Source organism: Drosophila subobscura, chromosome O (genome assembly GCF_008121235.1).
Source record: "Drosophila subobscura isolate 14011-0131.10 chromosome O, UCBerk_Dsub_1.0, whole genome shotgun sequence".
In the NCBI taxonomy this organism is placed as follows: Eukaryota; Metazoa; Arthropoda; class Insecta; order Diptera; family Drosophilidae; genus Drosophila; species Drosophila subobscura.
This window is the reverse complement of record NC_048533.1, coordinates 7,596,708-7,610,227: the sequence shown is the minus strand read 5'-3', so window position 1 is coordinate 7,610,227 and position 13,520 is coordinate 7,596,708. Positions and strand designations below refer to the sequence as shown.

The 13,520-nt window shown below is 47.1% G+C and overlaps 2 protein-coding genes across 7 annotated transcripts; one reads left to right on the top strand and one right to left on the bottom strand.

The window, feature by feature from the left end:
• The first annotated feature begins 3,550 nt into the window (after positions 1–3,550).
• Positions 3,551–11,007, top strand: LOC117897962 (golgin subfamily A member 6-like protein 22). 6 transcript variants are annotated; one of them, XM_034807070.1, is made up of 8 exons: positions 3,557–3,870; positions 4,512–4,722; positions 4,781–6,199; positions 6,257–6,341; positions 6,686–6,803; positions 9,052–9,176; positions 9,419–10,282; positions 10,389–11,007. In XM_034807070.1, exons 1-8 carry the CDS (start codon positions 3,593–3,595, stop codon positions 10,850–10,852), a joined length of 3,564 nt encoding a protein of 1,187 aa, XP_034662961.1. In that variant the 5' UTR covers positions 3,557–3,592; the 3' UTR covers positions 10,853–11,007. The 6 variants fall into 6 exon arrangements, 5 of the variants coding, with proteins under 5 accessions (XP_034662960.1, XP_034662961.1, XP_034662957.1 ...); XM_034807066.1 differs by lacking the exon at positions 9,052–9,176 and adding an exon at positions 8,766–8,925 and having other exon boundaries at positions 3,826–3,870; positions 9,419–11,007; XM_034807069.1 differs by lacking the exons at positions 9,052–9,176; positions 9,419–10,282; positions 10,389–11,007 and adding an exon at positions 7,315–7,512 and having other exon boundaries at positions 3,551–3,870.
• A 771-nt stretch (positions 11,008–11,778) lies between these two features.
• LOC117898100 (poly(U)-specific endoribonuclease homolog) lies at positions 11,779–13,287 on the bottom strand. The gene is made up of 5 exons (XM_034807280.1): positions 12,965–13,287; positions 12,739–12,898; positions 12,473–12,678; positions 12,188–12,420; positions 11,779–12,131 (listed from the first exon to the last, which is right to left on the bottom strand). The coding sequence occupies exons 1-5, from the start codon at positions 13,095–13,097 to the stop codon at positions 11,886–11,888; spliced, it is 978 nt and encodes a 325-aa protein (XP_034663171.1). The 5' UTR covers positions 13,098–13,287; the 3' UTR covers positions 11,779–11,885.
• Positions 13,288–13,520: the final 233 nt, after the last annotated feature.

The following is a 13,520-nucleotide window of genomic DNA, read 5'->3' as shown; positions in this document are numbered from 1 at the left end:
ATCCGCTGCGGACACGGTCGGATTGGAACAGCGCACGACGACAGGTAAATGGTGAGTGGCAAGAGCGTCAAAGATATCCGCACATCGCAGTCAGAGCGTACTTGAAGAGAGGCCAGGGACGACTCTCTTGGAAACTCACCTTAAGTGGTGGCAGAGAGAGGATCAATTCTGCTGTGCCAGCATTGCCAGACGCAAAACCGAAGACTCAAGCAACAAACTTGGTGGATTTTGGGTATGAAAAACAAAAGTATTGAAAGATAAATTGTGCACAGTTTTACTATAAAATATATAATGTTTTTCAGTTCAATAAAATTAAGATTGCTTAATTGTTTGGTAACTAGATAAATCGTTAAGGATTATTCAAAAATGTTATTAATTTGCCAAAAATCGTACAAAAAATGAAGTGGGAATTTTAAGGCAACTTCAAAATTACTAATTGCTGTATTAAGACATGGCATAAATTTAATAAATATTGTGTCATTTATGTGGAGGCCAATTCCCAACCTATTTATTTGAAAATCATTAGTCACCACATTCCTAAACCGAATTTTACCTTGCACGTTACATTCACTCTCTTATTCTATATCTGTGCTACTTTTATGTTGCTTTTGTGGTTTTTCTTGGTGATCGCAATAACAATTTCCACCATGGCATACCTAAAGACCCACCGTATGCCTTTGGGCTAAACTGGCATACAGAAAGAGAGCGTGAGAAGAGAGAGTGAGAGAGAGAGTCAAGGTGTATGATTAAAAGGTGAGAGAAAACCTGTTGCTGAAACCAACTACGAGAGAGCTCTCTCTGACAACGCTTCACCTTATACACCTAGAAATGCACTTCAGAAGAGCGCAACCCTCTCGGGTTTCTCTGCTCACACAAATATTTCCACTAAGAGCACGCTCTACTGTATACGTGTGTGCGAGTGTTCATGTGAGCTGGATTACATGCGCGCATGCGCTGCTCACGCCTCTGCCTCTCCCGTTTCTTTGCCCTGTCTTCCTTCTGTTTCCCCCTCTTTTGTTTGCAATGGAATTTCTTTCTTTTCATAAACATGTTTCGAGCGTATTACAGCATTTATGAGAGCGTGAGGGAGAGAGAGTGGTGCCGCAAAGAGAGATAGAGAGAGCTAGAGCACAGAGCACTAAGCCAAAATGTGGCATGAAACAAGTTCAGCTTCGACTTCGGCTCAGCCACAGCCACAGCCATAGCCACCGCCTCGGCTTCAGCTTCAGCTTCAGCCTCTTGGCTTCTTGAATGACTGCGGCACAGGAATGCAGTGTTGTAAATAGCTGCGGCAACGCCAGCTGAAGCAGCACCAGCGACTGCAACAGCAACAGCAGCAACAGCAGCAGCACCAGCGACTCCAACGGCCCTGGCGACATTGTTGTTGGCCGCAGAATCAGAGCAAGTCGAAGACCCAGGCCGGGTCCAGGCCAGGCCAACAGATCGCGACAACGATCAGAGCCGCAGCCACAGCCACAGCCAGAGACCGAGAAGAGCTGGAGTTGGAGTTGGAGCAACGGCAGCAATGAAAATTGCTGAGAGCGCCCCGAGGGCTTCCAGCTTGGGATTGGGGACTGGACATGGTTCGGGTCTCTTGTGCGCTGCTCTTGACCACGATCGATAACACACACACACCACAAACACCACACACTACATCACACCACTCGTACGAGCAGGCAGGCTGTGCTTATGAATTGTCTTGCAGATTTCTGAACACACGGAATTATGCCTTTATCTCAGAGGGTTAATTTTTCTGGGATGTTGTTCCTACTGTGTTGTGTCTGCTGTTGTTTTCCCTAGTCCGGGTAATTAAATCGCAAGAAGTTGATAATATATGGTGGAAAAAAGGGCTCCCAAGTGTAGAGGAAAATTGTATTCTTTTTGGCCAAAAGGGTTTCTGGTCTACCCGGCAGTCGACTAAGGGGATTGGGGTATGTTGTTTTGCAGAAGAAGTATGCAACAGGCGGATGACGGGATAATTTAAAAAAATATTATCAACAAATTTTGGTGGGTCAGACATTTTTGATCTAGAGTTTTTATAATTAAGTACAGAATTTAATTGGCTGTCTTGACTGGGAATTCCATTTAAAATGTTCTCCATTATATTGCTGCAAATATTAAATATGAGCATGAGGTATCCTAAAGTCTAAATATTGTAACAAAGTCATTCTTACATGTTTCTTTTATTTTGGCCAAAAGGGTTTTTATTTTTCTCTGCCGCTGCAGCGGCTGCTGTGTATTTGCCCGATGGGAAATTATTCATGATAACAGAGATTGCATTGATTGATTGTGTGGCTGCACTTGGGGTTCGGCTGGGATCCGTTTTGTGCTGTGAGCAGGCGAGGAGCATAGCTCCTGATCTTGAGTTATTTGAGCTATTAAATGCCTGTGATTTGGCCATAAGTTATGGTACATCGACAATCAATTGTTGGCAGGTCTAGCTGGATTCCACATGTGGCCAGAGTCCGGGCCTGTGGCAACAAAACTCTGAAATTTAATAGTCTACAAAGTGAAAGGGGAAAATCTGGAAGGTGCATAAAGTGGAGGGGATACAGTTGAGGAATTTAAAGAAGGAACAATCTGAGTACATTATATTCCTCCCACCAAAACCTCTTCTAACTTCACTTGCCCCTCATTTAATTGCAATATCATTGAGACTTTTTGACCTTGTTATCCTCATGAGTTATTAATTAAGTTCCACAGGGGAGAAGGGTGATCTCCAGCAGTAAATAAGGCAACCCAAACCTTTTAGTGTCCCAATATAGTAACAGCAAACAAGCCCAAGATAGAAACCCTTAAAATAGGCAATGAAAACCAAACGTTTTTGGCCTCAATTCCTTTAGAAAACAGAAAGAGAGTTGAACAACCCAATGCAAAAGGTGGGATAAGGGAGAGAAGAGAGGGTCTGAAAGTACATAATATATGACCATATATTGGCACAAATGAGCGTGCTTTCAATACATTGACGAGTTCCCCTTTTGGTATCGATCAAACAGAGACAGAGACCAAATCCGAAACCAAAACCAAAACGCAACCAGAGGCGCCAACCAATGACTAAAAGATTCCTCAACTTTCAACACCCAAACCCTGTCCCCCTCGGAAGGGGCGACGGTCTCCCATGACGACAATTGCATTGCCGCAAAGGAAAATGCTAATGGGAATGTTTCGGAATCCTCTCTCTTTCTCTTTCTCTCTGTCTCTCCGGGCAGTGGCGAAACTCCTGACTCCTGACAGGGCACGACATGGCACCAAACACATTATGGAGGCACACTAAACTATATCTGGGGCCCCCTCTCCACACCTTGGCACCGAGTCTATAAAAACCCTGACTTGTGTTTGCTGCCGTTTCAGTGCAACTTCAACGCGTTGTCGTCCTGTCGTCCTGGCCTGTCGCTCACTCAAAGAAACAATTAAAGTGCAAACCGCAAGGCGGAAGGAAGTGCATACCACAAGTGTTTCCCCTACCCACCAACCATCTCTCTATCCCATCAAGCTGCATGCCATCAGTTGCAACTTGCAATAAAGTTTTTAGCCCCTGCTCTCCCCCAACCGTTCTTGTGTTCCTGCCTCCTCCAACACCGATGTTGGTAAAATGAAAACAGAAAACTTCTTCAAGTACGGCGCTCCTTTGTACAATTTGAAAAGTACTCGGACTCACTCGCAGAACCAACCGCAAGCGAGTGGCATCGGTAACAGCCACGGAACAGGCCATCACCATCACCACCACAGCCACCTGACAACTGACGAACTGCGTCATCTCACGCAGCAGCAGCAGCAGCAGCAGCAGCAGCACCGCATCTCTGGTTACTCGGACAGGGAGAGCGTTGCCAGCGGTAGCAGTGCTGCTGGCAGGATTAGGAGGAGATCTAGGTAACTTACAGGGATATTAATTAATGAAATTGAAGATTCTCTTAGCGGAATAAGTTTTTAATATGAAGACAGTGATTCTGAAATTTTAAAGCTGCGAAAAGACCTTCTACTAAAAGTAGAATGCGAGAGACACATTTAATTTCTAACGTTTATTTTGTGTTAGCTCTAAATGAGCTGCACATTAAATGAAGATATTTTGTAATTGATTATTAACTCATTTGAGTCAAGGATAAATGTGTACAGGTTTCTCTGCCAGAAGTTCTTCTTATCATCATTCAGGGTAGCAAGGATTTAACCACCCCCACACACATATGTGTGTTTGCTCAACCATGACGCATGAACACACGGCCAGAAAAGGAGCAGGGTTAAAAACCTGCAACATTTGTATGTTGGCCAACCTGTTGTCCTGGCAACGACTGACACTACAACTCCAATTGTCACCCCATTGTGGACTACAGACAGCCTCAGTTTTCTGTTTCTGTTTTCGGTTTCAGTTTCAATTTAAGTTTCAGTTGCCGAGCAACTTCGTTTTCTAGTCATGTTTCTCCCAAAAAAAAGGAAAGAAAGAACTTTAATTAAAATGTGATCTTGGATGAGTGGCGTTTAAGCAGACCGTTTTCGCTTTTCGTTGACAACTTTAGAAACTTCTCTATGAAGTCCTCGAAGGGCGGCATTACCAAGAAGACCAAGACCATGGATTACACCAACTACGCCTACAATGAGGCTGTGGGACGTCTCAAGGTAATGCTGGCCGACAACTCCTACACCCCGCCCAAGGTCGGAGTGAGTGCTGCCGCCTATATGCGTAACTTCAATGAGGATTCCGGTGACAATTTTTCGGATAATTTATCGGTGAGAGGGAGTCCCACAAAAGAAGGGAATATTTGTGACTTTACTATTATTTAATTAGGTGATTGAGCGTCCAGTCTTTTCGGACATTTCCAAGTACTTGTCGCCCAGCCAGAAGTCGCGGATGAGCTCGTACCGTCCCAAGAAAACGTATGGGATGCAGCCAATGGGCTATGGCATGTCCGTCTCCAAGGAGAACTTGTCCTCCATGGCGGCCCTCTATACGGGCAGCAATGTGCCAGCTGCCCCACTACCTCCTCCGCCACTGGCCACGGACAGTGTCCAGGCACCGGTGGAGATTTTCAGCTTCATTGAGAAGCAGGAGGACTACATCGAGCAGCTGGAGAAGGAGTCCAAGTACTGTCGCAACGAGCTGACAAATCTCTTGGGCAAGGTGAAGGACGTCATCAACGAGAATGAGCAGATCACGGAGAATGCACGCTCAGAGCTGGCAAATATGGGTTCGGGGAAGTCTGGTTCCGGCATGCCCCAAGGTGCTGTCACGACCAGTCCGTCATCCGACAGCGATGAACACTTGATTTATGGCAGCGGCCGTAAGACTCCGACAACTCCGAGGAAGAGTAACCTCAAGGTGCAGAGTCCACGGTATGCCAGTGCTCCCAACATCGTTTACGAGGCTCGCATTAGCGAACTGGAGGCGGAGCTGATGCAGGCCAACATCGATCTGAAGCGCGTGAGGACTGAGAACGAGGATCTCAAGCGTAGGCTGGCCCACACGGATCCCATCACGACGGTGGCCACTCTGGGCGGTGGCAACTGTGAGACTCATCGCAAGCAGCTGGACTGCCTGCAGCAGGACAAACTCACCTTGGAGGAGACAGTGCGCCACTTGCAGCGAATGCTGGACGACTCCAAGGCACAGGGCCAGGGCAGCTCCACCTCCAAGCGCTACATCAGCGACCTGGTGCAAATGGAGCGCTCCCAAGCCGAGCTGGAGGTGCGTCACCTTCGCGACGAGCTGGATCGTCAGCACGAGCGTGTCCGGGAGCTGCAACACGAAATGGCACGTCGCCTGGCAGAGGAGCGAGCCAGCGCAGAGAGGCGCTACAACACCCAGGTCGATCAGCTGGGCGGCGATCTGAGCTGCCAGTGGGAGCAGGTGACCAAGCTGCAGCTGGAGTTGGAGCGACAGAAGCGGTACGAGACCGATCTCAAGCGGGACGTCACCAATCGCAACTCACAGATCGAGGAGCTGAAGAACGAACTGAGGGCCAATCGCACCAACTTCCTGGCGGACATGGCTACCTCAAATGCGGAGAAGCAGTCCCTCGAGCAGGAGATCACCTCGCTGCGCCTCCAGCTGGATCGGGCTGCCCGGGAGAGCAAAACGGAGGCAGCTCGCCTGCAAGCGGAGATCAATTCTCTGCGTCAACGCTTGGATCGCGGGGATGCAGATCTGCTGCACTCGAAGCGGGAGGTTTTGCGGCTCAACGATGAGATATCCAATCTGGAGAAGGAGGTGAGTGCTTCGAGGTCACAATAGATATATTTTGTATAATATAAATCGAACCCTTAGCTGGCCTATGGTGAGCTGAAGAACGAAATACGACCCACCAAGAAAGATTTGGACAAGCGGATCTCGGAAATGCAGGATAAGCATGGTATGTGTGGTGAAAAGTTTAACCTATCTTCAGTCTTTGCCTCCGTTCTCACCTTTCGTAATACTTGTTTGTTTTAATCACACTTTATATCACTCTCTCTATAAACTCTGGTTAAGCTATTGATGCTCATATTGCCCATAAGCGTGCGTTGGTTTCATTCTAAAGATAAAACTAAAAACAATACCCAAAGTGATTCGATCTCAAAATTATAGTCATACAGAAAGTTCAATAGTTTATCCATGAGTTTCTGTTCTGTAGTTCTGCGTTGCCATTTTATAACATAACATCCTATACTAGTATATGTCTGTAGATTATCCACTAAAGCGTATAATATCTGTTTGTAGCGGATACGGTTAATGAGCTTGAGGAAATGATAACATCTCAGAAGCAACTCATGGATAAACTGACGGGCGAGTGTAAAACCTTAACGGGCAAATTAGAGGATACATCGTACAAGCACAAGTAATTATGATCCCATTATGTATCCTACTCGTATGCCATAAGAAACTGCAATCATTTTGGTCCTAGAACACATGCAACTTAGTTTTTGCTTCCATCCATCATTAACCTTACATAACCTTAAGTAACTCGACTTCTACCAAAAGGATTTTCAAGAAATGTTTTTCAAATGAAAGCCGAAGCATTTATAACTATAATTATTGCAGTTTCATGTAGTTGATTCATCACGTTTTTATTATAATGACACTTGAATGTATGTTTAATGGATATTTGATAGAAATATAGCTCTTAAGATATGGAAACCACCGCACAGCGCAATCTGAAATTCAAGGCCAATCCAAAGTTTCGCTCTCACCATTTCCGTTTTCCGTTGAGATTCGTTCCACACAAAAAGCAAAAACAAAACAAAATTTGTCGACCTACCTACTTAGTAGAGACTGGATTAACACGCCTGTACTTGTACTTCTTCAAACCTTTTCTTTTGGGCTGCCTGCGCAATTTTCACGGTAATTAGAACCAATTTGCGATCGTATGATGCCAGCAACAACCACAAACGTGCCCATGACCACAACAACAACAGCAGCAACAGTAACCACAGCGCCTACAACAGTCAGAGAAAACGCAAACGAGTTCATTTTGCAGATGCCTGATTTGGATATCCCAGATGTTACGAGCCCCATGCCAGAAGATGTTGCTGATGCTGATGTTGCTGCTGCTGTCGAAGGCGATGAGATCCTGCAGAACATAATCAAAAGCAACGAACGCCTGGCCCAGGAACTGGCCAAAATGCCACCGCTGCCAAAGTTATCCAGCTATAAAAAGTCCAGAGCTGGAAGCCACTTAAAAGCGGAAAGAGGCAAGGCAGAAACAGTGCCAACACCAACAGCAACATCAGCGCCAACAGCAACATCGACATTGGGCTCAAAGCCAAAATGTTTTTGCCCCAGTTTTATGCGTCATAGGCACGAACATGAGCACATTTATACGATGCCAGCAATGCGCAGGCGCAGCAGCAGCAGCAACAGCAGCAGCAGTAGGCCAGCAGCAACATCTACAGCTCCATGTGCAACATCGGCTGGTCCATCAGCAACATCAGCGAAAGCGCGTACACAAACTACACACAGCAAGAGCATGCATTGTCACGGCCACGAGTACACCCTAGACACGACGCACCACCATCACCATCACACCACGCATCACGAGCACCAGCAACATCGCACCACCGAACCTGTGCAACAGCAGCGGCAGCAGCAACATTCAACTTCGGGTTGCTGTCATCCATGCAAAACGGATCCGTTGCCTTGGTTGCAACAGCATCTTGTTTTGAATCAGACCATCAGCAGTAGCAGTGCCAGTCCATGTCAGGCCCCGTGTCAAACGCAGCATTTGACGGTGGACACTGATACCCTGGCCACAAACGCTGCAACAACATCATCTGCGTCAGCCTGCAGAGGTCAGGGCAGCAATGCCTTGAGTGCCAGCATCAAGCCCAAGCATTATTTCGAGCAGTTGCTGCAACGCGATGGCTGCCACAAGAAGCCGCGACCCCCCGTCACAGTAGATGTTAATGTGCGGCTGGTGCCCAAGCAGGCGCGACCCAAAGTCAATCCCTCGCTGAATGAGACATTCGTCAAGGAGTTGGACGAGGTGGCGCAGGCACTCAACGAGACTTTTGTCAAGGAGACAACCTCACCAGAGTTGGCGCAGATCGACAAGCAGCTGAAGCAGCTGGAGGAGGAAGAGGATGGGAATGTGATTGAGGAGGAAGAGCAGGAGGAGGACGACGAGGAGCAAGAGCAGGCCACCAAACTTTGATAGCGCTTTGAATACATAAAATAGTTATAAGTTTAAGGTATACATTTAGAGAATTCTAGTTTCATTTTAGTTCATTAAGAAACTTTTATTTATTTTATATAATTTTCGTTGATTGATTAATTGTATTATTTTTCGTGGCTAAACCTAAAGCGAGGAGAAGCAACAGCTACGTGCCACAAACGAGCAGCTGATGGCACGTCTCAGACAGATATGGGCCAAATATAAATCACAATTGCCACAAGTGCACAATGGAAGCCCGGAGCACAGCTCTGAGGAGTCAAAAGATGAGCACAAATTAGAGAAATTGCAGGTAAAAGTTGCTTTGATGTATGTGACTAATGTTTGTGTGTGTTTCTCTTTCTCTCTTTCTTTCTTTCTTCCTTTCTATCTCTGTCTATATACATCTCTTCTTTGACCTAACTATCACTTTCTGAAGAGAGGAAATATCTGCTTTACAATCGAATCTAGAATATCTATCCAATCGCATGTTAAGCAATGAGGAGCATATGAGTAAATTAGATACCACACCACATGATTATACTAGCTTAGTTCCTGGAAAAGGTAAATCCCTGCCTCAGAATGGAGCCCCAATTTACTCGAAGTAGAGCACCAAAACATATACAGACACATCCAAAAAGATATTTTCTATTCGTCAGAGACCGAAGGAACAACTGCCGCGCAGGAAGTGGAAACGAAAGCAGTCTAGACAATTCATTTTTCACACTCTGACACTGCCACACTTTCGATACTCGATAACTTTGAATTGGCTGGTCACACTAATCGAAATTCTTGTACTCACACAGCCGCTTACGACTACCAGGCAGCGGCATATGGCACAACAATCGAACCCATACAAAGCACCCCACAACTACACAACAACAGCGCCGACGATGACTACAGCGGCGGAGGAGGAGGAGGAGGCCTTGGTATTGGCGGAGGGGATGCAGTTGCCACAGGATCACTTGCAGCAGCAGCAGCAGCAACAGCTGCACCAGTCACAGCAACAGCTCTTGCTTCTGGGGCAGTTGCAGCAGCAGCAGCAGGAGCGCGAAAGAGCAGCATCAGCAATGGTGGCGGCAGCACGGGTCTCCTCTCCGACTATGGACTCCAGGATAACGATGACGAGAATCTCAAAGACAACCTTGGCTTGGGCGAGAAGCAGCAACAGCAACAGCAACAGGAGCAGGACAGGCAACGAGAACGCGAGGAGCGAGATCGAGAGTTGCAACAATTGCGAGAGCAGCGAGAGAAACGCGAACGGGAGAGGGAACGTGAGCGAGAACGGGAACAGGCAGAGCAGCAGAAAGCAGAGCAGCAGCAACAGCAACAGTCGCTCCCACAGCAACAGCAACAGCCACAGCCGCAGTTACAACAGCAACAACAGCCTCTCGTCGACAGCAGCAACATCTCGAATGCCGGCAGCGCCAATCTGGCCGCATACAACACCGACTACAGTGCCTACGATCAGCAGCAGTACGATGCGAGTGCCTACGATCCGAATGCCTATGCCCAGCAGCCCTACGATGGCCAACAGTACGACTACGGGGATGCCACGGCCGGGTACGACTACAGTGCCGCCGACTACGGACAGTCTGGATACCAGTATGACCCCACGCCAGCAGCTGCCACAACCAACCAGCCACAGCCACAGTCCCAGCCGCAGCAACCCCAAGTCCAGCCTCAGTATCAGGCAACAGCTGCGGCACCTCCTCAGCGAGTCGCAACGGACTACAACCGATCGCCACCGCCGATGGCCGCGACGCCCGTCACGGGGATCACGTCCCCACCAGCAACAGGAGGTGGCCCTGCAGCAGCAGGAGTCGGAGCGGTATCCACCGCGAGCCGACCACAACCGCGCCCGGGCGGTGGAGCTGTGGGGCCAGGAACTGGATCCACAGTCGCCGGCAGCAAATCCACTCTGCCACAACAGTCTGCCCCGGCAGCCGCCGGCAAGAAGTAGCTGGAGTCCCGACCTGGAGGATCCCCTGCTGCTGGAGTGCTCGATCAGCAGTCCCAGCCTAATGCGCTCCTCCAACGACGAGACCTGCTCGGAGCTGGCCGATCTAAGTGAGACCTTTGTAGTGCTGCCCGATGGCTCCGAGGATAGCGTGTCGCCAGCCCAGACCACCATCATTACGGCCCGTCGGGCCAGCGCACCGGCCATAGTGCAGCAACAGGAGGAGGACATTGCCAACGCAACGGTCATCATAGAGCGCGATCTAGATGCCCAAACATAGGGGACAGCAGCACCATAGTTTCTTCCAGCGATACTTTCTTCAATCATCAAACGAACTCGTACTTCTACTCATATGTTTTCCAGCCTAACAAATACATAAATATTCCGTATTTTTTGTAATTACAAGAAAACCTTTTTAAAGCAATAAAAATTGAATATTCCAAAGAATTTAATAGTCGTATGCTCTGCTTTTCTTTGGTGGATGTAAACAAGTTCAATCAACTTCAAGACTATCATCAGTAATTCATTTATTAAAGCTTTCTTGGTTTGGGCTGGGCTGCTTCCTCAATTTTCCCAGTGCCACGTCAAGGAATAAACATAAATGTTACAACTAATAAACAACTTAATGATTTAAGGCCCACGCAATGCTGTCAAAACAATCAAAAGCTAAAGAAAAGTCAGAAAGGCTCTTCTTTTATTGAAAGATCGAAGCAATAAATACACTTAAGGATTTCTGGGGAATTTTGTTTGAGCTACATATGTATGTGTACATTGCTATATGAGAAGTATACAATGATACAGAAGCAGAGATTAATATGGTATTTATATCATGAAGGAAGTTTAAGGATGAAAAATCCTAAAAGTGGTTGAGTTTGATTAGTTTTACTTTGCAACATTTTCTTGGATTTAGTTATTTTCTTTTCATATACAGCAAGCATTAAAGGTTTATGCATTATTTATACTATTATTTGACCTTTAGTGTGCACCCGGAAAGATGGATTGTAAAGCTCCTCAGTAAAGCTTCCTTTGGCGTGCTGGCCATCATTATATTGCCCCTTTCAAGGGCACCTCCTGACGAATGGGCCTCCCACAGTGCCTGACTGACTGGTTTGGCGATTGGCAATGACAGTCATGAGAACTTCGTGAAGCCCCCCCCCCCACAGAGCACTCATAAAGTGCGCAAATAAAATGAACTTGACTTTGACATTGGATCTTAGATGTTTTGTAGCTTTGTGTGTTATGAGGTAGTGGTGCTGAGACACGAATTTAACTAATTTTATTGACTTAAGGACGGCACTGGGTGTGGGCCGGTTCTAGGGCAGATTGTCGGGATAGGCGGTGGCTATCAGGCGCTTGCCTTTCCAGCTCCACGAGTGGGAGACAATCGAAACGCGGGCATGGCCCAGCTGAATGTGGCATGGTTCCTCTTCCGGGGTGCCCAGGAAGCAGGCCGTGTACAGACTCATCTCCAGCTCGGGTGAGGTTCCAACAAAGAAGCCGGTTACTGGTTTCCTTATGCCATAGAAGGTGTTCCGCAGACTCAGGGAGATTTGATTCGGCTGCAAGTCAGAAGAGGAGTCAATATCATTAGTGGAGTGGAGCTGGTATGACGAACCTTTCCCATTTCCAAGTGGCTAAGCCAGCCCTTGTAGTCGATATTTCCACGCTGCTCTTGGTCGGCAAAGTAAAGCCAATTGTGAAGGCCCAGCACCTTCTGATCCCGTATTTCAGCCATGAAGACGTGCTCGAAACTAGAGCTGCCCACGATGCCGCGTCCTCGGGAGTATGGTGTGAACCATAGATCCTGAAGCATTCGCAGCTGAGCATCATAGTCGCTGCTGACAATATCTAGAGGCTATTCATGTAAGAGTATTCATGTACGTGCTCTCTGCCTGCTCACCTTTGTGCACCAGAAATTTCATTGTTAGCTTCATCATCCGCGTGTTCATTACAGTCCGCAGAAAGTCATGCTGTTCCTGTTCATGTTCGGAGGTGGTATGCTCGGCCACTGCCACATCCAACTCGTAGTTGTCAAAGAGGCGCAGGAGTAAGGCTGTAGTAGAATTTGCATCTCTGACCAGCAAATCCTGATGCAGTTCAAAGAGACTAGAGGCAAGGAAAACACACACAGGTCAGAAGAGATCATAGGCAGATTAATCTACTTACTTCTTTGGCGCTTTATCATCATGGGCCCCAGATGTGGTCTTGCCCTGGAGATTCACTTTATATAGAAATGGACTGACGGCAGTCTCCTCCGCATAGAGAGACTTTGACAGCTCCAAGACATCATCGGGTGCCTTGGGCAGCGGTTTGCTTTGGAAGTACTCTAAGAGAGGCATACGAATTTTCTCTTCAGACAAAAGAGAGACATTCATTCAAGAGAGGGACTCACCATAGAAATGCCAGCTCAAGATCCCAATGGTGATGAGCAGCCCCACGATCACAAATCTCTTTAGTTTCTGGCATTTATCGCTGTCGATGTTGCTGTTGTTGTTTGTATTTGTGTTCTGTTGCTCAGCATCCATTATTATCTAATTATAATTAATTAAAACTTTGTTTTCTCCGTCTTTGTTTGTGTCTGCTCTTTCTTTGTATTCCTTCTCTCTCTCTCTCTCTCTCTCTCTCTCTCTTTTGCACTGTATCGTTTCGTATGTGATCGTGTTTTATCTGGTCATTTGCGACCCACTACTGACTGTGGCAACTGTCAAAACGCCACTGAGAGCTTCACTGGGGCTTTGCTCCAGCGAGATCTGCCCTGTTCTATGGCTGAATATGTTACCCCTCTCCCTATTACACACACTCACATGTGAATTGGATAACTCTCTCACTCTCTCAGTCTGTTGTGCTCTTTTAAGCACTCTCTGGGGGATCATCTGTTGTTTCTGTGTTTAGTACTCTTCGGAGAACCAAGGGTATATTTGTTTGGTGCAGAACAACTGTAAACCATT

Excerpts from the sequence above, each read along its gene's own strand:
- LOC117897962 (XM_034807070.1), top strand. The coding sequence starts at position 3,593 with ATGAAAACAGAAAACTTCTTCAAGTACGGCGCTCCTTTGTACAATTTG. Across the intron at positions 4,723-4,780 it reads ATTTTTCGGATAATTTATCG|GTGATTGAGCGTCCAGTCTT; the intron begins GTGAGAGGGAGT and ends TTATTTAATTAG. Across the intron at positions 6,804-9,051 it reads GATACATCGTACAAGCACAA|AGAGGAAATATCTGCTTTAC; the intron begins GTAATTATGATC and ends CACTTTCTGAAG.
- LOC117898100 (XM_034807280.1), bottom strand. The coding sequence starts at position 13,097 with ATGGATGCTGAGCAACAGAACACAAATACAAACAACAACAGCAACATC. Across the intron at positions 12,421-12,472 it reads GAAATTTCTGGTGCACAAAG|ATATTGTCAGCAGCGACTAT; the intron begins GTGAGCAGGCAG and ends AATAGCCTCTAG. Across the intron at positions 12,132-12,187 it reads GCCACTTGGAAATGGGAAAG|CCGAATCAAATCTCCCTGAG; the intron begins GTTCGTCATACC and ends TCTGACTTGCAG.